Raw genomic sequence first — 23737 nt, 5'->3', positions numbered from 1 at the left:
GTATTGGTTGTGGATGTTCTTTGAGAGTCTGAAAGAGTTCTTCTGGGAACCCATCTGTACCTGTGCATTTTTCATTTGTTAGGTTTTATATTACTGAATTAATGTCCCTTTTTGAGATGAGCCTCCTTCACTTAAGGTGGTGATCTCTTCCTGGCTTAATCTTAGTCATTTGGATGAAGATTCATCCATTTTATTTAAGGTTTCTGCAATAGTGCAATATAGGTTTTAACATTATTCCCTTACCAAATTTTTCTAGTGTCTATTTTAATATTTCCCTATTTACTAGTAGTTATGTTCATTTGAATCTCCTGTCTCTGCTTATATTCTTTTTTATTAATTAGGCAAAGGATTATGTGTCAATGCTGTTTATCTTTTTAAAGATAAGATCTTAGATTATTTTATTTTTTGTATCATTTTATTTATTTCTATAGCACTAATTTCTGCTCTAGATTTTATTGTTTGCTCCAACCTACTGTATTTGTGTTTGATTTGTTCTAGTGTTTGCAAATTCTTGAGATGCATTACTAAATCATTTATATGTGGTTCTTCTGGTTATTTAGTGAAAGCATATAAACCTGTAAATTTTCCTCTTAGGTTGCTTTTAGTGTAACCCAGAGGGGTCACCTCTCATTGTATCAGAATGTGCTGTGCAAGATATACAATAAATTTAAATAGTTCTAACGAAGATAAAGCCTATTAATTAATCAATATTGAGCTTCTAAAGATATTCTCAATGGTGCAATAGTGGCCATTGATAGTAAGCAAGAGCTATCTGATTATACTGGAAGCCTATTCAAAAGGGTGGGCATTTAAACAATACTATAAATAGTCGACTAGAAATTATTACTGCCATTTTCCTAAACCAACATAATTTCTAACTCTAAGGCAATTATTTTTTCTTTAGCTGTCACCCTTTATCAAAGAAGTTCCTTTTGCAGCATATGGTGACTATTACAGAGATCCATAACTGGACAAAATACAGAGCAATTCATACCAACCCAAATTGATCTATCTACACATAAGTCTAAGGGATAATGATGGCACAGGGATTAGAAAAGTTGTTAGAGCCAGAAGGTAAGAATACTTGTTGGTAGATGGAAACTTCAAGACATGACAGAAAAGCTGTACCCATGATACCTCAACAATATGGTTGCCTAACAAAGCCTAGATAATGAAGACACTTAAGGAAAATTTCACACGGCTCTCCCTGTAGTTGAAGATCTACATGCAATGGGTAGTTGTTGAAAACTGGAAGATTCACAAGATTCCAATGCCATGCTTACCTTGACTGTCAAATTTGAAGATGTCGCCCTTTATGTTAATGTCATCGAAGAAAATAAATCGATGTAATTAACCTTCTATCCAAAGATGGATTGAATATGCATTTGTTAATATGCATTTGCTAATCTGGAGTTATGAAACAAAATTTCTCATTCCATGTAAATGGAGTTATAATGATGCAGAAATTATATAAGAAATAGATGTACATTATGTCCGTATTTTTAACAAATATATATGGAGTACCTCTAAATACTAATTGTCAAATGAATTTACCTTTAAAATTTATCTTACATCTAACTTATGTGTAGTACTTTTGAAATTACAATAATTGTAATAATTTATCTATAACTATTACCAAATGTTAATAATTTATCCATAACTATGATCAAATGCAGACTGATTAAAATGATAAGTCAATCATTTTTGCCAGGTTTCTATAAAAATTACTCCTGTAAAACTAGCCTCTTTGACTTGAGAAAATTCTGCCAAGTGTATTTGTTCATATTTTCTCCACCTGTCTTAGATGATTATGTCACACTCAGGACACGGAATACATTCTATTCGTGTGATTCATATTATATATTTGCACGTTCCAAGGACTTCTGAAAATAAAACTTCCTATAGCTTATAGTCTGTGTTTGTTTAATTATTCTCTGGTCTTCCTAAAATATATCTTAAAATCAAAATGTAAACCAACAATTTTAATAACTTGCTTTTCAGGTACTATAATAAATGAAAACAAAAGAAGTGCATCTTTGCATTGATAATTTGTTTTTAAATAAGGATATATTTAAATGTAAAAACATTATAATGAATATTGCTTCAATATCTGATACCAATAATTTTAGTAACTTTAAATTCATGTTCTATGTTTGCTTGTTTTTTAAGCCTATATTCAGAACTAATCTACTTCAGAACTTTGAAAACACCATGATCTTGAAGTATATATAAGAATTACATTTTGAATAGTCTTTCTTTGACTACAGCATCTTCACTGATGGATACATGCCTGAATTCATGCAAAGTTGAGATAAAAACTGATGATGTACCTTCTATAGCATATACACATATAAAAAATTGTATAGAGCACAATTTATATTAACTTTTATTATGAGCAAATAATTTTGCTTCTCAGTAATACAATAACATTTAATAAGTTTCTTAAAGTACACATTTTGTTAGAGAAATATTGACATGCTTCACAAAAAAAGCCTGATCAAAACACTCAGCTTCACTGTCCTTGAAAATTTGATCATGAATATGAAGAAACAGGTTTAAATGTTACTTTGTACCTTTCTTTACTCACTCCACTTCAAAGTCATGTTTTTGCATAGGCATTTGCTTTTATTCTTACTTGGTTCTTCATAATTCTTATTAAAGTTTTATGGATAACATCTCTAATACAGGCAACTTGGCTGGATCATCATTCTACTACTCCATCATTTGGAACCATATGGAAACAACTTTCCAAAAGTTCTTTATCTCTTTACCACTCTATTTCTTTCCATTTCTTTGCATAAATAAAAATTCTCCTTTTAGAAAACATTTATCTGGTTACCTCTTCTTAGGAACAATACCCAGCTAAACTTAATGATTAGTGGTGCAATGGAGAAGACTCGGCTTTCTAGGTTTCATTTCTAGAACTTACACAGTCTCATAGATTTATTTTCATTAAAAAGATATAAAAGGAAAATATAAAATAGCATTATCTTTATGTATAAAATATATTAGATCAAAGTCTTTATCTGGAACAGGTTAAGATCAGCATGGATAATCTTAGAGTGTGGAAGGGTCTCAAATCCTAGAATAGTTCCACAAAGCTGCCTCCCAGATGAGGATGTTGATGATGATGAGGAGGAGGATGAGGATGATCAAAGTGGGAGTGGTCATGGTATGGATGCTTGTGATGTTGGTGATATTAGTTTAAGTTTGATGCTGCATCTACGTGTGTGTGTAATAGAGTAAAAATTATGAACTGAACGACAAAAGTGATGAAAGGGCAAAAAGGAAGACAGGGATTGAAAAGACCCTACCATACAGTGAGAGAGTACCACAAACACACATTTACCTCAGACTGTGATTCTCCTCACGGTTCTCTTTGCAGCCAGTTTGACATCCTTATTCCTGAGACTGTATATAAGAGGATTTAGCATGGGAACCATGATAGTATAAAACACTGAGAAAAATTTCCCCTGGTCTACAGACTCAGTAGATGCTGGTTTGACATAAGTAAGCAACCCAGAACCATAGAATAGACTAACAGTTATGATGTGAGAACCACAAGTACCCATGGCTTTGGACCAACCTGTAGCTGATGACATGTGAACAATATTTAAGAGGATGGAAGCATATGACATTAAGATAACTAGACCAGATATAATTACAACTATACAGGCAATAAGAGAGCTCACAAGTTCATTGACATAGGTACTGGTACAGGAGAGCTGGAGAAGGGGGAAGATTTCACACATGTAATGGTTGATGATGTTCGAATCACAAAAGCTGAGCCTAATCATGCAGCCAGTGTGAGCCATGGCACTTGCAAATCCCATTAAGTAGGACCCAATCATTAGCAGGGAACACATCCTAGGAGACATAAGGATGGCATAAATCAAGGGCTTACATATGGCCACATAACGATCATAGGCCATCGCTGTCAGCACATAACACTCAGAATTAACAAAAAAGCAGAAAAAGAATAGCTGAGTCATGCATCCTGTATAAGATATGATGCTTTTTTCAGAAACAAAATCTATCAGCATTTTAGGGGTACAGACAAATGAATAACAGAAATCAACAAAGGACAAATTGAACAGAAAAAAGTACATTGGGGTGTGAAGGTGTGAATTCAGGCAAATAAGAATCATTAAGCTCAAATTTCCCATCATAGTAGCTGTATAATTCAGCAAGAACACAAAAAACAAAGGCATCTTTAACTCAGGTTGGTCTGTTAATCCCATAAAAACAAACTCAGTCACAGAAGAGTCATTCTGCATAGCCATTTGCATCATGGAGTCATCTGTTGGAGAGGGAAAGCGGAGTGACATTAAAAGGAAAATAACATTTAACAGACAAAGACTTTTGAAATTGGTAGATTTGAAATCACAGTACTTTGTGAAAATGCTGCATGGCATTCAATCATTACAACACAGGTGAAATCCTCAGAAATTCTCAGTCCCTTCCTTCCCCAACTAGGATTTGTTTCTTTCCAGAGAGAATTCTGAAAAACACACTTTGTGTCCCGTGAACATCTTTTTCTCCCTATTCTTTAGTCATCATTACAGATCAGAGTTTTTTGAAAAAGAAATACAAATGTATTGTCAAAACCCTTGAATTTATACCTTTGTGGCTGAAGGAAAATCATCAACACAAGTAGATTCAGTGGTCAACTTTGTTCCACGGAGACTTTATAGCTACTGCAACAAATGGACCCTTCTCCATTGTCATGAAGAATCCAAAACCTTTGATGATAAGGATGGTAGTAACCATGATGAAGATGTGTCTCTAACCTAGATTACCTTGTGGAATGTGACTACTTCTGAATAAGATTTTCATTAGAAAATCCTTATTCTCACCTGCAGAAAGAAAATACCATCCTTATATGAGACTGGAAGATGTTTTCTGGTTATAGTGAAAACTTATTTCATGATCCAGAGTTCTGTGAAAATTGTTTGGAATCCTGGAAAATTAGTCTCTCTTTAAGATTTCCGCACAGGTTTCATGAGTCCCTTGAGTGAATAAATTATTGAGCCTTCATTTGCATCATGCACCATAAACAATGTTGTCTCATTTGAGATTCAAATTTGTGCTCAATTTATAATTCCCCATCAGGTATACTGATTGACAGATTACCAGGTAGTTGGCTTTGGAGCTTTTACTAGTAATTTCCAATAAGCACCATGAAGAAATGTATTACTACATAATATATTATAGATTAATATTCTACAATATTTTGTAAAAAGTAAGTTGAAAGACATATATGTATAGTGTCTGGCTTTATTTTATGTATAAATTCCTCACATTGAAACTGTAAAAAGTTACAAATCTTATTAACCTTTATTCATGTTGATTTATAACTATGTATTTTTATGTATATCTATAAACTTAAACTCATAAGAGAAGGATTAGGCCAGGGCCCAGTGGTAGAATATTTACTTTACATTTAAAAGCAGTAGATACACATACATCTATATTCTGTACCTCAATAAATAATAATGATAGAATAAAACATAAATGGACTTCACAGACCACTTAATATTAATTAAATGAAATTATTTCCTCTGTGTGTTAGAACTTTGAGAGTTATATGAAAAGAAATTGTTGAATATTTTTTCATCTTTATTCATATGAAAAAATTCTTATCCTTGGTATTATTACCTATGTAGGTTAGACAAATAAATGTGATGCTATTCTGTATAACATAATAAACAACATCCTTAGTCCTTTCCTATTTTATACCAAAATTATCCTTCCCATCACCACATATACAGAGAATGATATCCAATGAAAATACTTAAAGCATTATTGAATATTCTATGAGTGCCATGGTGCCTTTAAAAACGAGAGGTTAAAACAGTTTGCTTTGTCTTGTTGGGTAAACTGACAAGACAGGAAGATATTGATTGGACTAAGAAAGAATTTTCTTTTTATTGATATATATATATATATATATATATATATATATATAATCATTTTCCTTTTCATTTGCTTATTCACAACTCTCCCAAGAACATCTTTATTCCCTCTCAAATTCATGACCAATAACCATGTGTTTATTGGACTTACTTCCAGGAACATGGTTGAGAAGATGGATAAAAGACAGCTGCATAATCAAAAAGCCTACCACATACTAGGTCACTATTCACATACTGCATCCCCAGAGTTGACTGGAAAACTATCAGGCACCTCTACAAGTGGAGAATGTAGCATTAGCAAATCAGCTAGTCAACCTATAGCAGTTATTTACTGCTTCCATGATATTCAGGGAAATCTTGAGAATTTGTAAGTTTTAGCTTTCCTAGATTTATAAGATTTCTTTGCATGCCAAAACCACCTATTTCTTCTCCCGCCAGAGTTGGGCAAATACAAATTATCTTTGGTAAATACAAATCCTCCTGTTCTGCTAAAGAACATACCAATAAAATAACTCTTAATGGCATTCTGCAATACTCATAAATATATTTTTTGATTAACCATCATAAAATAATTTTCCTCCAAAAATACATAGTAATAAATATATACCCACAGCCAGCAAATGTGCTGAATGAAACACCATGGTATATTCATCCCTAAAAGGGATGTCTCCTTCAAATCCACCCCTTAGGGCTCAGAGAACTCTGTAGAAAAGAAAACTGAAAGCGTATGAGTTTACAGGATGGAGGACTCAAAGAAAACAAGACTACCTAAACATAATACAAATGATGCATGTGTGAACTCCCAGAGATTATAGCAAGCATTCATATGGTTTGCAGAGGTCTGTGACTGATAAAATTAAGTCTTAGACCTGAGAAGAGAAATGGAATATCACCCATCCCTAAAATAAGCTATTTTTAATGCATACTGACTTCAAAAGAAAAATTATTTTTTTCAAGTAAGCATTATTGAGGAAACTAACCACTTTTAAGGGTAGTCTCCATGTTCGGTAGTAGACAGCTAACACAAAACCAGCTCAACAGCATCTTTGGAGGTTCCTTGTCTCATAATGTTGTGTCAGGGCTGTGAGTCACCATCCTCTGCACCTGTGCTGTTGTGCCCGCTCCCCTGTCTCTATACATTTCCCCGAGAAGACTGCTCAAGGAGAAATCAAAGCTTGGGTGGTAGGCTGCCAAGTGTGTTTCCTTGTTCCTATTTTGTTCCTTGATCCTGTTTTGTTCTTGTTCCTGTTTTGTTCCTGTTTTGTGGGGAGTGTAAAAGGGAGCTATGCAGTTGAAAATATAGCATTTGGTCTTTACCAGATGACTCCTTGTCTGTCTTTCATTCTTTCTTTCTTCCTTCCTTTCTTTCTTTCTTTCTTTCTTTCTTTCTTTCTTTCTTTCTTTCTTTCGCCCTCTGCCCTCCATCGATCTAAGGAATGGAGTCAGCTATGCTGCGTAACTGACACAGGGCAGTACTTTTTTTTTTAAACATCATGGATCCTTTGTGTATATATTAGGTGTAGAGTATGTGGGAACATGTTACCAGACAGATATAAGAACTATGAAGGTTTAGTTAGCTCAGACCCTAGAAATCCCAGAGAAGAGAGAAAATGGAGAACAGTAGGAATACAGCTGTTCCCTGTCTGTGTATTTGCTCTGGAACATGTAATCATGACACCTCACTGAGTCACGTAGTCACATGAGACATAACACCTGGAGTTCTCCATGTCAATGGAGATAGCCCTGAGCCTTTAGCCAATGAGCTTTGCTTCCTGGGTATTTCTTCCTACAAAAGGTATTTAATCCTTTGGTTCACCCTGAATAAAGTGGTGGTTCACCCCAATTAAGAGTGTATGTATTTATACCCACCATCAAATAAACTAGTATAAACAAGCAAGGATCATCTAAAAGAGCTGATTCATTATGGATGACCGCAGAGAAGGCCTTCATCTTAAAACGCTGCACCTAAAACTCCTCAGGAAGGCCTTCTCTCCTACAGGCCCAACAGCATACTTGGCCCTTGCTCCTAATCAAAATGGATCTCATTCTTCCTGGGCTCTGCCTTCCCTTTCCTCCCTGGCTAAGAGGACTGAAGCCCTGAGGGCCAGAAGAAAGAATTGAAACAAGCAACTATGGAAGGTAGGAGGTGTGTGTGGGGGGGAAACATTCCAAAATGTGCCAGGGACCTGGGAGGTGAGAGACTCTCAGGACTTAAAAGACCTTAGATGAAATATCCTACAGTGGGGAGAGGGAACTTGTAGAGCCCACCACCAGGAGAAAGACAGGACATCAAGTGAGTGATGGTGTTGCCATCCCACAGTCAAAAACTCTGACCCATAATTGTTTCTATCTGAAAGAACTGCAGGGATAAAAATGGAGAAGAGCTTGAGGAAAAAGAGGTCAAGCAACAGGCCCAAATTAGGATCCAGCTCAAACAGAGGTCCTAAGGCCTTCTGCTATTACTGAGGCTAAGGAGTGCTCATAAAAAGGGCCCTATCATGACTGCCTCCAAAAGACCCAAAAAGCAGCTGAAAGAGTCAGATGCAGATATTTGCTCCCAATCAATGGAGAGAAGCTGCTGATCCCTGTGGTTGAATTAGGGAAAAGCTGGAGAAGCTGGGGAGGAGGGCAACTCTATAGGAGGACCAGCAGTCTCAACTAACCTGGACCCCCGAGATCTCTCAGACACTGGGCCACCAACCAGGCAGCGTACACCAACTTATATGAGCCCCCCAACTGTAGCCACCAGCAGCCACGGATGAAATAAGTTCACCTGAACGGAAGGCTGGAAATGAAAAAGAGACTGAGTAGCGAGAGAAACATGGAGCCAAGACAAAGTTCTCTGATCAATGCTCAAAGTTTAATACTCAGTTCCCAATGCACATACAGCAGAGGACTGCCAGGTGTGGACTCAGTCAGAGAAGGTGTAACTAACCCTTAAGAGACTGGAGGCACCAGGAAGTTGGAAGGTCTGGTGGGATGAAGAGTGTGGGATGGCGACATCCTCATGAAGATGGAAGTGGAAGGGTAGGGGTGGGGAGGTGGGAAAGAGGTATAGGATATGGAACAGTCTGAGGGTAGACTGGGAGGAAGATAAAACCTGGATTGTAAAAAAAAGATTAAATAAAATTTAAAAAAAAAGAATTATTAAATTAGACATTTATCTTTCAATAAAATAAATTCCATGGTAAATTTCATTAAAAAAAAAAAAAAGTGTGTGAGAGCCTAGAGGTGAACTTGCTGTTACTCTTTAGATATATTACCATGGAGACAAATAGCCTTAAAATTTTAGAATGCTCATAAATAAATTATTTTTCCAGCTTTAATCTCTTAATCTCCTCTTTACAATGAATTCTGTGAATTAAGAAATGTGTGTCTGTTCAAATGCTGAGAATTAGTGAGATTTGCATGCTCACCCCAAAAGAAAATATAACACTACCTCCTCTGTGGCCCAGGGACCTTATAGAAAAGGAGGTAGAAAACAATGAAATAGGTAGAAGACTGAAAAAGAAGGTCTATATGTCTTTGAGATATAAAAATGTCAGTAAGTAATGACCTCACATCAGCTGTGCCTGTTTCCAATGAACATATACAAAAATGACTGGGTTGCTCACACAGAAACAAATAACAAATAGAATAAGAAAGAAAGAAATCAGGGATGCAATACTTTTCACAATAGTCTCAAATAATATAAAATATCTAGGGCAACCTATCTGAGCAAGTCAAATTCCTGTATGATAAAAACTTCAAGTATTTAAAGAAAGAAATTTGAAGATGTCAGAAGATATGAAGATGTCCAATGCTCATAGATCAGTAGGCTTAACATAGTAAAAATAAGCATTTTACCAAAGCAATCTACACATTCAATGCAATCCTAACTAAAATTGCAACACAATTCTTTATAGAACTTGAAAAGATAACTCTCAACTTTGTATGGAAAATAAAATAAAATTTTAAAAAAGGATAGCTAAAACAATCCTCAACATAAAATAACTCCTGAATCTCTCACCATTCCCAACTTCAAGTTTTACTTATAGAGCTATAGTAAGAAAAACTTCATGCTATTGGAATAAAACAGAAATGTTGGTAAATGGAATTGAATCATAGATCCATAAATTTTCCATACGTTTATGGACTCCAAATTTTTTTTTGTAAAGAAGCCAGAAGTACACACTGGGAAAAGACAGCATCTTCAACAAATGGTGCCAGTCAAACTAGATGTCTGGTTGTAGAAAATTGCAAATAGATCCACATTTATCACCCTATACAAATGCAAGTCCAAGTATTAAACGCAGTATAAAATTTGACACCCTCTGATAGAAAAGGAAAAATAACCCTAGATGCATTGACACAAGAGAAGACTTTATGAACAGAAAACATCCAGTACACTCACTAAGATCAACAATTAATAAATAAGGACTTTATAAAACTAAAAAAAAAAATCTATAAGGCAGAGGTTACCATCAATCAGGCAAAGTGGCAGCCTACAAAAGTGGAAAAAAAATTTTTCCCAACTACACATCGAATAGAGGACTCATATCCAATATATAAATGAACTCAAGAAACTAGATGCCAAAAACAAAAACCTAAATAATCAAATTTAAAAGTAGGAAATAAATTTCACAATTGTCTGTTTGCTAAAATAGTCCCAAATTCATGGGGGAGTGGAGAAATGTGCAGAGGAATAGGTCAAACACATGCTGCGATAACCACAGAATAAAAACCTTGTTGCAGTTTCCCTCATCAATTTCAAGCTCAAATACTAGAAAAAGAACCATATCAAATAATAGCTGGAATGTTGACAATTATATCAACCTCACAGTTTTCTTCTCATCTCTTCAAATAAATATACATGTAATAAACCCTTCAGATAAGGATGTTGTCTTTCACATCAAACCTTATATCAAAGTAATATCAGACAACTGGGAACAAAAAGAGATAAAGCATAAAACTCCAAGAATTTTATTGACTGGAAGAGAAGAGACAGTGGGGGCAGTGGAGAGGGCTCAACTGTTAAGAGCACTTGATACTCTTAGAGATGATGTGGGCTCCTTTCCCAGCGCATACTTGGTGGTCCCTGCTTGCCTGTTACTCTACATCTAAGTATTCGGAACCCATCTTTAATCCATGATAGGCCCTTAAAGATATGTGGCACACATACATTCACAGAGGATCAAAACATACATATAAATTTTTTTAAAAAAATACAAATATTTTTAAAGAAATATATGAAAGAAAAAGTAATAAGAAATTTTATCCTCGGGTAAAGTTAAAAAGAAAAACTGAACGAGATCTTAATCTGATAGTGACAATGAACATTACAGCATCTTAGAAACACATTGAGTCTGAGGATGCCACATATTTTCACAGTACACACAGAGTTATATTGCTTGGCTTAAAGAAAAATGTGGTATTATAGTATAAATTCCATCAATGTTATTGAAGAACAATGATGAATGAAAAGAATGAAATACATGTAATATAAAAGACAAAAAATACATAAAAACAGAATGTGAGGAGGATAAAGAATGTACCACAGAATAAATCAGTTGGTCATTCTTTTCCAGGATTTCTTCACAGCAATCTTGACATCCTTGTTTCTGAGGCTGTAAATAAGAGGGTTCAACATGGACACCAATAAAGTATAAAACACTGAGAAAAATTTTGCCTGACCCACAGTTTCAACAGATGATGGCTTGACATAAGCAAGGACCCCAGATCCATAGAAAAGACTAACAGTTATGATGTGAGAGCCACAAGTGCCCAAGGCTATGGACCAACCCTTACCTGAGGACATATGAATGACATTGAAAAGAATCACAGCATATGAGACTAAGATAATTAGGTAACACTAAATGATAGATGTACCCACCACATCATAGCTCATAAGCTCATTGACATAGGTGTTACTGCAGGAGATCCAAAGGAGAGGGAAGATGTCACACATGTAGTGGTTGATGATGTTAGAATCACAAAACCTGAGCCTGGCCATACACCCTGTGTGAGCCATGGCCCCAGCAATACCCATCAAGTAAGAACCAAATATTAACAGACAACAGATCTTAGGGGACATAACAACCTTGTACCTGAGTGGCTGACAGATGGCCACATAGCGATCATAGGCAATGGCTGTCAGCACATAACTCTTAGAGTTCACAAAAACGCAGAAGAAAAACAGTTGAGTCATGCATCCTCAGAAGGAGATGGTGTTCTTCTCTAAAACAAAACTCATCAGCGTTTTGGGAGTCAAGACTAATGAGTAACAGAAGTCAATAAAGGGCAGATTGAAGATGAAAAAGTACATGGGGGTGTGAAGGTTTGAGTTTAAGCAAATGAGACTCATTAAAGTTTCCCATCACAGTGGCTGTGTAGTTCACCAAGAAGAGAACAAATAAGGGCAGCTGGAGCTCAGGTTGGTCTGTCAGTCCCATAAGAATAAATTCTGATACTGAAGATTTATTTTCCATAGTCATTTGCATATGTGTGGCACCTGCAAGAATAAGTGTAGAAAGACAGTATTAACCCATGAATCACCTCTCACTGCAAGAACAGAGTTGAATTTATCAGTTTCTGAGCTTGAGTAATTGAACCAGAAGTCTGGGTAAATCCTTATTCCCTTTATCCCTAACCGTGTTCTTTATCACTCCAGAACAATAGTTTCTTTGACTATTAAGTCATTAAATTCTCTTAAGTGTATACTAAGAATGAAGGTTGACTAGTGTAGAGGAATGCTAGGGCAGTGAAGTGGGAGTGGGTAGGTGGGAAGGGGAGCACACTCATAAAAGCAGGGTAAGAGGGATGAAATAGGGGTTTGCAAAGAGAAAACCGGGAAAGCGGATAACATTTAAAATGATAATAAATAAAATATCCAATTAAAACAAAAAAATAAGGTTGAAAAGAGCTATACACACTTTTTCCTCAGAATACACACACACACACTTATACATATACTCTCTCTCTCTCTCTCTCTCTCTCTCTCTCTCTCTCTCTCTCTCTCACACACACACACACACACACACACACACAGATACACACACATACATATACTATATATATATATATATATATATATATATATATATATGTTTTTTGTTTTGAAATTAAAATCTTAAGATAACAACTATTTGAAGCTCACCTTGGTTCACCTGGAGTCTTCCTTGACATTGGAGTTTGTGGTGTCTTCCTCCACGCTGTGATCAGAAGTCCAAAAAAGTTGCTAAAAATTAAGCAGGTGATTCCAATTAGCAGACCAGTGCCTCACTTCTATAAGAGATTACTTGGGCCAATAACATACTTTCTGTTTGAGAATTTTACAAAGATTCTTGACATACACATAAAAGAACATAGCTTTCGTACGTGAGTTTCCAATATTTCATAGTCAATATTTCTGAAAAAAAAAATCACTACAAGCATGGAAAATTACTGTCTCTTTTATGAGAGTCTCCCTTCTAGATTCTTCCCTTAAGGGTAGAAATTGTTGAGTTTGTGCTGTAGAAATAACATCAGTTCTTTAGAGATTCAACATTCTACTCCGTTTATAATTTCCCAGGAGGTGTGTCGATTCCTCAGGGCAGAACTGAGAGTTTGTCATCTCTTCATTAAGCTCTGCAGAGCTCTATAAGAGGAAATGTCCAGGAACATGTTCACTAGCCATTTATAGCTTTCCTATGATTTTAAAAATGAATGATTGACCAAGTATTAATGTATACAACAATTTTATGAGGACAAAAAAGTATGAATAAGCACTCAAGATAGTACAAATTTACATTAGAACATTTTACTTCCCAGCTATGAAACAATAGACTTTACTGATCCTTGCTTTCATCCATCTGTATTTTCTTCTGAATAACTATAAATATTCTGAAAATTGACAAAGTTGAACCAGTAGTAAAGTTCTAGGTTAACATACAAAAATTTATATGTATAATTTATATAAACAAAAATAATTATAAAATACATAAAATAAGGAATCTGTTATGATGCTGGGCAGTGGTGGTTCATGCCTTTAATCCCAGCACTTGGGAGGCAGAGGCAGGCGGATCTTTGAGTTCGAGGCCAGCCTGGTCTACAGAGTGAATTCCACTGCAGCCAGGGCTATACAGAGAAACCATGTCTCAAAAAAAAAAGGAATCTATCATGTTTTGAGACAATTTATACAATGTATTAGAAGTTTCCTGGATACATGATAATATACTAGTATGTGTTAATCTGCTTATACAGTTCACAGTTTTTTAATCTGAGTTTACTCAGATAAATAAGGTTTTTCTTGCCTTGACTCACTTGGAAAAACTAAATCCTTCCCATGCTGTGGTCTTGTGTAGTGGAGACAAAATATGTTTGGCTCCTAGAATTCCATGTCATGTTCTCCTCCTCACCACCATGCACACAGAAATCATTGCCTAAGATATTTCTCTAGAAATTATCAAATATTCACCGCATAATAATTGATAATATCTAGAGAAATATCTTAGGCTACAGTACTAAAATAATTCTATTTTATATTATTTTTTTCTTTCTTAATTTTTTTAAATAGAAGGAAATTTTAAAGAGCGCTTATAGATGTAAACACGTGATAACACTTTTGGCTTAGCCAACGGATAGAAAACTTATGGTTAACCAAATCCAACAGTAGTAATATAAAGCTGTTTCAGGTGCTAGAAGATTGTTCCTTCTCCTGTGTCACCAATGTAAATTGTCTATAAGTACATATTGGTGAAATACTTGAGGAACAGGCTTTTGGTTTTAACCAAGTCTTATTTCTGATATATTCATTTTGTTGGCTTTGTATTTGGGCAACCTTCTGGCATTTGAAAGCTGAATTGAACATCTCATTATACAGCTTTTTGGTTATATGACAGGAGAAAATACTCCATTTTTCATTGCCAGTATGCTGATTTTATTTAGTTTGTTATTTAATCTGACTTAGCATTCATGTGCTTGTGTTTGATCTCATCTTTAATACCATATTTGAGATATGACAGAAATAGGAACTCACATTGTACCATTTTGCAAGAATGTTATGTCAGACAAACTGTCTTCTGTCTGAGCGCTGTAATAGACACTGGAATAGTGCCATTGGAGCATAAAGAATTGTTTAGAAGACTAACCTTCTAAGCAAAATAAGTTTTGGAGATTGTTTTGTTGTGATTTAAGTGGATATTAGAAATATATTTTGAAATATTGGAAACTCTTAGGGAAAATTCTGTTTGGCATCTTATCATCAGAAGTACACTCCAAATACAAGTAACAGTTTTAAGGGTCCTATGTGCATTTCTCTCTTAGTTTCTATTTATAATTGGGTTGATGAAAAATAAAAATATGATGACAATATCAGCACTACTATTACAAATGTATCTTTACATAAGGTACCTGGGACAGCAAAGAGAAGAGCAAATTTTTCCTCTAGCTACAACTCACCTAGAGTCATTACTCCAGCTGACCAAGGTCTTAAAGGGGGTGTTAGTTCTGTTCCCCTATGATATTCAATGTTCTGTTGGAAATCTCGTTATTACATAATCCGTTCCTAAATTGAAGCCAATTACATTGCCACATCTTAGAGATACATATAAGGATTAGTTACCTTGTTCCTTAAGCCACCTGCCAACTTTTGGTGGTTGGCTTTTTTCAGACAGTGAAGAGTAATACTTAGTTCATTGGACACATTTTGAGAAATTATTTCCATTAATCTTGCACGTTACTGGTCTAAAGCACTTAAAAACTGCTAAATCTGACTCAAATATCACAACATGATTGTAAAGAAATGAAATGTTATCTGACAATGAGCAAAATCATATTGGATTATTTTAGTCCTTTTAAAGTGATTTTCATTGCTTTTTCCATCTGGCATATCCATCTTCTGACTATTGGGTAAACTTGTCACTGTGAATCACGATGATCACTACACTAAACCAAGCCAAAAAAAGATACAAGAAAATATCATAAACTTATGAGTGCCCCTCCTCTTGCTATTTAATATTTCCACCAATGTAATTAGAAAATGCATAGATTTATAGATTATGTAATATGCCACAGCTTCCATGTAGGAATATGTTATTCAGGCTAATTTGAGTCAATATATGTCAGACGTAGTCACCCACACGTAGTTTAGAACTAACTATCCCTTATTTTCTTTAAAGCACCATCGTTATTTTACATTGACGTATTCATTCATGAAGTCCTAGAGTTAATCCCAAATCCTTAACAAAGTTAAAAGAACTGTGTTATTCTTAGAGATGAATTTGACCAGGGTAATCGCAACCTTCCATCTACCTTTGTGTTCTCATTATAAAATTATTAATAGATGTACAAACAAGATCATAAAGGAAAAGTTTTATTTAGAAGAGAATTTATTAGATCAAGTGAGAATACACATGCTAGAATAAAAAAAGTGGCTGAATAATATGGAGAATCAGAAAAAAAATCATTCAGTGATTGGGTGAGAAAACCTAAGGTTAGGGTTACTATGCCAAGAATGCTTTCTCAAAGGAAGGACAAAAAATGAGATCAAAAGTATGAAATTAAATTACTAAAAAATACATTACCACCAATATTAGAAATTATAAAAGGCTTATTAGCTGATTAACATTTTGTTATATAGCATTGCAATATTACAAGCTCAGAAATAAATTATCTTAATATATCTAATCTTTTTGGCTTCAGGTAAAACCTTTAGAATATTTTAACTTAACATTTCACTGGCTCCAATAAACTCAAAAATGAAAAATGTCATCATATAATGTAAAAGTTTATAGAATTTTATGATTTAGCATAATCCAGTTTATCCAACACTATGTTTTGAAGATGCCTTCACATTTACCTCTCTTCTGCTCTTTGACTATAAGCATTTTTTTCAACCACTGGAAATATATAAATCTAGGCAACTTCAATCCACTGTCATGGGCCAGAGTCACCCATACTTGATTCAGAATAAATAATGCTTTTATTCCAGGAGAATAAAAAGCTTTTGTTTTTTGTAACCAAAACACAATTAAATAGGAATTTAACAGAATAATTAAAGCAGGAGAGAGATTGAGTGATAAACATCATTCTTCACAAAAGGAGAAAAGCAATCTTAGATCTAATATGGAATCAGTGTAGATATATAGATGAGCAAGAAAATAACACCAGAGGTATTAGCATCCCTAAGTTCAAGTTTTACTACAAACCTGTAGTAATAAAAATTAACATTTTATTAGCCAATAGGTCAGCATGAGAAAATAGAGGACACCAAGATAAGCCCATTCAACTATAACCACATGATTTTTAATAATTCATTATTAGTGAACTGAGAATTCCATGTATAAATTTTGTCCATATCTCTCGCTGAATATCTCGGTATCTACTCTTGCCTGCCTTCCCACCTAACTTGGAGGACCTTGCTTTGTCTCTCATTTTATTAAAGCTGTCCAGTCTTAATTATGCATTCTAATTGCTCTTCAGTGTGGGCTATGACAGGAGTGTGGTTGACTTAACAGGAGTCTCCCCATTCAAGAAAACGGAGTCTCACTCTTTCAATAGCTATTAAACTTCAACAGTTTCTCAGCTAATGGTAGCTTTGGTCCATACATCCTCACCTCCATGCTCCAAATTTGTTTGGCTTCAGATTGAAAAAACAGCAAAGAAGGTTATCACAGTTTCTAAGTGTTCATAAATGCAACTGTCCTGTTGCACAAGGGCACACTCTTTCTTTGAAACTATCTACCATCACCTCAGGGTCTTACAATCTTTCTTTCCTCTTCTCTGTGAGGATCCATGAGCCTGAGAGGAAAGGTATGCTATGATTGTCCAATTTAGGGTCAAGCACTCCACAATCTCTTGTTCTCTGAACATTATCCAGTAGAGAATCTGTATATCAGTTTTTATCTACTGTAAGAAACTTCTTTGATGTAGATTGATAGAGGCACTGAACTATGAGTACAGGAGGGGAGGTGAATTGCAACCCCATTGGAAGAACAACATAGGCTGGCCTGACCACCTAGTGCTCCCAGAGTCTAGACTACAAACCAAGGAGTGTACCTGGAAGGACCCATGGCTCCAGGTACATATGTAGCAGAGGATAGCCTTTGCTGACAGCAATGGAAGGGGAGGTCCTTGTTTATGGGGAGGTTTGATGCCCCAGCATAAGAAGACGCTGGAACAGTGGGGTAGGAGAGTGTGGATGGGTGGGGGAGCACCTTTATCCAGGCAAAGGGGAGGGGGGATGGCAGATGTGGGATGGTGGGTTAGAAGGGGTATTCAGGAAGTGGTATATCATGGTCTGGGGGTTTGACGGAATGGGTAAGCAGGAAGTGGGATATTATGAGATGTAAACAAAAGGAATGATTAATAAAAAAAGAATTATTTTAATGTTATGTCAGAATAATAGTGGTATGTTATATGTAGAACCAATAACCTATCTAGTCCAGGTTCTTGGCCCTACTAAAAGTGTCAGATATGCCAAATGTACATTCTAGAAAAGATAGCCTTTACCAAAAAAATATATATAATAAGCAAACTAAATATCACCTGTGTAAAAAAATGAACCTGGGTACCTAGTCCTCACCTGTATTAAAAATAATTACAATTGTATAAACGACTATGACACAAGACATGAAAGGTTTACAGTAAATCATGAAGAAAATAATTTAAGACACAGGCATGAACAAAGACATTCTGAACAGATTCCAGTACATGAAAGAAACTATTATTAAACTAAAAACATAGCCAATAGAATAGAAGAAATATCTATTCATTAAGATCAATATCTAGACTATACTCTAGATTATACAATTTTTTTAAACTAAGCACTTGAAACTAATCCAAACAATCAGTGAAAAAGGCTAACAAGATGTATGTAAATCTGTCAAATAACAAAACAATAAACATTTTAAGATCTTCAAAATCACGATTCATCAAAGAAAAGCACATGTAAACTATAGTGAGATTCTATCTCACCCCATTTAAAATGGCAGCCACCAAGCAAACAGGCAACATCAACAATGGGGAAGATGTGGATTAAAATGAATTGTTTTATACTGCTGGTAGGAAATTAAACACTTCCAGATACCATAACAACAGAAGTCTCTCAAGGATATATCAATAGATCTACCACATGACAAAGCTCTGCTACGTTTTGATATTTACTCAAATTTCAAGTCAATATTCAACAAATACATTATTTTAAATAAATACTGTAAGCAACCTACATGACAAAGAATGGGTAAAGATAAAATTTATTTACATAGTGAATTTTTATCGGCCATAAAGAAGATTGAAGTTATTTCATGTGTAGTAAACGGAATACATCTATCTCATGGTGATTTTACTAAGTAAATTAAGCAAGTCTAAGTAAGGTAAACATCATATATTTTCTCCCCTTTGTCGGCCCTAGACGTTATTGGTATGTAAAATTGTGTATTTTCAATGATAGTATTGTACAATATACATTGTTATTTGTTTATATTATAAAAAGTTGTTTTTCCAAACAAAGAGATAGCATCTAACAGCTTCTTAAAGTGCATATTTCACTATGGTCATAGAAAACATGACTCACTATGATAACCTAACAAACCTACTATACCTCACGCCAGAAAAACATGAACACTATTTACAATTATTATTACTAATTATTATGTAGCTCACTATGAGTGTGCCACTTTATTATGAAACATCAACAATAATATACACATTTTTCTATTTGATCATCAAAGTCTAACAGAAAAGTTCTCTACTATAACATCTTGGCTGGGTTCATATTCTCATAGACATCTTAGTTTTTAAATAATTGTGAAATAATTCTCTAGAAATTCCCACTGTTTTTGCATTTTACTCTTTCTTTGAATACAATAGTAACTTCTATATTATATTTTGTATGGAATTTAAAGTACATATAGATATAATAATGAAGTTTATTTTGAAATGCTACAATTTCATAACTATTTAGTTCAGTATGACATGTATACATAAGATAGAGAAAGAGATACCAATATTTAAAACGAGAGTAAGAGACAGACAAAAATTATTTCTGGTATTGTGAAATAAACTCATAAACAACACCATGCATGCACTGCATTAATAGGCCTTAATTAATAAATTAATTGACAAGCCTAGCAGTGGTTCAATTTTTCAGACATAAACATCATTTGTTTTAAATGAGAACAACATTGTGACAAGGAAAATGGAATAGACATTATTATGACAATGTTTTCTGAACAAAAATAAACACAATGTTTTTTTAAAAAACTCACAGACACAGTTCACCTATCAGGAAGAAAAACCGACATTTTCAATTCTATTCCTGCAAAATATCAGAATGCTGCTTATTTCATAATTGTGGGGGAGACTTGAGAGACTTGGGCAGAGAATTAGATTTAATAAATATTCAAATAAGCAAAAAATATACCCTAGTTTAAGTACATTATATAATGCCATGACAAACATGAAGCTAATAGCCTTTAATACAAAATTCTGGCAACATCTTAATGATTTTTCTAATAAAAGTCTCATCTCTACTAAGTACTGTATATGGTAGGTAGGTGGATAGGCTTCATAGCAAACTGTATCCACTATATTCCAAATCAAATTTCAGACCTACCACTAAGCAGCTATATATACAAGTACATGAACCTCTCTTTGCCTCTGTTTTCTCATTTCAAAATAAAATTAATGATACTAGTATCATGTATTTAAAAGCTACTTTTTTAAAAAGTCCTTAAAACAGTGTCTAGCATATAATAACTCAATAGGTACTAATCATCATTACTGATGGCAAGATCAATATCATATGAAAATGTGTTTTATATATTTATTGGTTCCAATTTTTTACTGCATGTAATTTTTCTATATAATTTTTAGGTATATAAAAATAATCAAAAGTAAAAACAAATAAAAGCAACACAAATATTTGAAAAGAAACTATTAGCAAAATAACCTGAAAATTGTTGAAACTTTGACAATTGTGTCACCTCTTATCTGTGTTATTGATTATGTAGAAAACAAACCAATCAAATAAGGAAATGTACATACAAATTTACAACAAAACATCAAGAAAGCAATCAGTTTGAGGTAAAGAATACTAGTCCATGGATTTTCTTGGATAGAAAAGTTATAAAAGAAAAAGTCATAGATTATATCCTCAACTAAAGTAAGCTAATGGAGCAGTGTCTTAATCTGATATAGGTAATATACATGAACAAATGAAATACAAGTGCAAATGTATCAGTGGCTAACCACTGAAGAAAGAATGGTCACATACAATTAACATTGCGTAATAGAAGGAAAATGATACTGTAGAAAACATGAAAGGAAAGAAAAAACATAAAGTCATCTTATTAAACAGACAAACACAAAATGAGATGGAATCAGTAGACAAATAGAAACAGAGCTAAGAGAAAAGCCACTAGATACATCATTTTGTGAGTGTCTTCATGGTTTTCTTCACAGCAAACTTAACATCCTTGTTTCTGAGGCTGTAAATAAGAGGATTCAGCATGGGAACCAAGAATGTGTAAAAGACTGAGAAAATTTTCCCTTGGCCCACAGTCTCAGCAGATGATGGCTTGACGTAAGCAAGCAGCCCAGATCCATAGAAGAGGCTAACAGTTATGATGTGAGACCCACAGGTTCCCATAGCTTTGGACCAACCCTTACCTGAGGACATATGAATGACATTGAAAAGAATCATACCATAGGAGATTAAGATAATTAGACTAGATAAAGTGATAACGGTACCCACCACAACAAAGCTCACAAGTTCATTCACGTAGATGCTACTGCAGGAGAGCTGGAGGAGAGGGAAGATGTCACACATGTAGTGGTTGATGATGTTTGAATCACAAAAACTGAGCCTGACCATACACCCTGTGTGAGCCATGGCCCCAGCAAACCCCATCAAGTACGAACCAAGCATCAGCATAAAACATATCCCAGGTGACATAACAACCTTGTACCTGAGTGGCTGACAGATGGCCACATAGCGATCATAGGCCATGGCTGTCAACACATAACTCTCAGAGTTCACAAAAAAGCAGAAGAAAAACAGCTGAGTCATGCATCCTCTGAAGGAAATGGTGTTCCTCTCTAAAACAAAACTCATTAGCATTTTGGGGGTAAAAACAAATGAATAACAGAAGTCAATGAAGGACAGATTGAAGATAAAAAAGTACATGGGGGTGTGAAGGTTTGAATTCAAGAAAATGAGACTCATTAAGCTCAAGTTGCCCATCACAGTGGCTGTGTAGTTCACCAAAAACAGAAAAAATAGTGGCAGCTGGAGCTCAGGTTGGTCTGTCAGTCCCATAAGAATAAACTCAGACACAGAAGAATCATTTTCCATAGTCATTTGCTTCGTGTGTGGCATCTGTAATAACAAGTATTCAAATAAACTCTAACCAGTAATGTATCTTTCACTCTAAGTAAAAAGCTTGACTTATTGGTTTCTAGGCTTGAGTTTAAAGAACATATGGCTTGACCTCAAAAGAGCATTTATTACTTCCATCAGTGATGCTCAGGGAAGCTATAGAATGGTTCTCTGAATACTCTCATGTTAATTCTTATGTAATCCCTATGTCCTTTTCTCTACTCATTATATATGTCCAGAAAGAAAGATGTCAAATGGCCTAAAGTGATTCAGAATATAACTCCTTCCCTTTCTTTTGGTCTTTACTAACAATTAGGACTGAATTATTTTCTTCTAAAGTCCAAGATTTATGAAACTCTGAATTTCAAACGAAACTGTCAAGACAAACATTCAATTCTCACCTGTAGTCATCTAGAAACTTTCTTGCCTTAAGAGCACTTGGTACCTTCCTTCTCACTGTTCAAGGAAAGGAAGTGGGTAGTTGCAACCAGTACAGATAATCTCTGACTTGCTAGAAGAGGTTCATTGTGGGAAAGGGAATTTCTGTAGAATGTTCTTTTTACATACTCAAAATTTTTTTAAAAAGCAATATTATATGTGTCTCCAAAACACTACCTCATTCAAATGAAAACCTGAAGTTCAAGGATTTTGGGAATATTGTAACTACAGAAAATAGTTCTCTTATTCATAATATTCTCCCTGTGGAATTTTGCCCTTGAGGGTAAACCTTAATGAATTTATGTTTACATCAAATGCTCTAAAACTAAGGTAAGATCTTTTGAGATTCAAAGTCCTATTCAGTTTGTAATTTCCCATCAGGGACTACCTCGTTCCTGTTCCCAGGGCAGAGTCATGAGTGGTCTCCTTTGTCATTCTCATTATAATTCTACAAAGGAGTTTTCCCAGAACTGTTCCTTTATCATTTGTAGCTTTTCTGGATATCATTGATTAAAGATCACAGGTTTCAAATTCTACTAGATAGGCAGATGATAGATTGTTATATGATTGATAGAGGAAAGATGATAGATGATAGATAGATAGATAGATAGATAGATAGATAGATAGATAGATAGATAGACTGGTACATTGATGACAAACTTCTACAGATAATTTGTTCTTATTTTTTGTTATGGAAAAAGTATTTATTTTGAAATTATTTCAATTTAGAAATAGAAAATCTCATAAGAGGGCGGACAAAAGCAAAAACACAAATCATCCAGGCAATGTTTTACTTTATGAACTTGTCACACCTGATTGGTTCACCTGTCCCATGATAAGACTCATCCACCACAATGATGTTATTAATAGGGATATGGGTCAGTTTCACGGAGAAGCCAATGATTCCCATGATCGCAAATCCTATCTCTGTGGCCATGGGGATCTTCTGGAATTCTTTTCTGTCGGGTTCGATACATCATTTAACCAGCCAAATTGAGTCCTTTACAAACTGCTGACTTGGCTCAACAAACTGCATGACCTGATCCAT

At 34.7% G+C, this 23737-nt stretch overlaps 2 protein-coding genes and 2 pseudogenes across 2 annotated transcripts; all 4 read right to left on the bottom strand.

The window, feature by feature from the left end:
- Positions 1-3350: 3350 nt before the first annotated feature.
- LOC114611197 (olfactory receptor 143-like) lies at positions 3351-4292 on the bottom strand. The gene has a single exon (XM_028755849.1). The coding sequence runs from the start codon at positions 4290-4292 to the stop codon at positions 3351-3353; it is 942 nt and encodes a 313-aa protein (XP_028611682.1).
- Positions 4293-11460: 7168 nt separating this feature from the next.
- LOC114611240 lies at positions 11461-12394 on the bottom strand (annotated as a pseudogene).
- Positions 12395-21300: 8906 nt separating this feature from the next.
- LOC114611199 (olfactory receptor 143-like) lies at positions 21301-22257 on the bottom strand. The gene has a single exon (XM_028755850.1). It carries the CDS (start codon positions 22249-22251, stop codon positions 21301-21303), a length of 951 nt encoding a protein of 316 aa, XP_028611683.1. The 5' UTR covers positions 22252-22257.
- Positions 22258-23479: 1222 nt separating this feature from the next.
- On the bottom strand, positions 23480-23737 carry LOC114611106 (annotated as a pseudogene).

This window comes from Grammomys surdaster, unplaced genomic scaffold (genome assembly GCF_004785775.1).
Source record: "Grammomys surdaster isolate TR1022 unplaced genomic scaffold, NIH_TR_1.0 126086, whole genome shotgun sequence".
In the NCBI taxonomy this organism is placed as follows: Eukaryota; Metazoa; Chordata; class Mammalia; order Rodentia; family Muridae; genus Grammomys; species Grammomys surdaster.
Note: the sequence above shows the minus strand (reverse complement) of the source record. Positions and strands in the feature narration are given on the sequence as shown.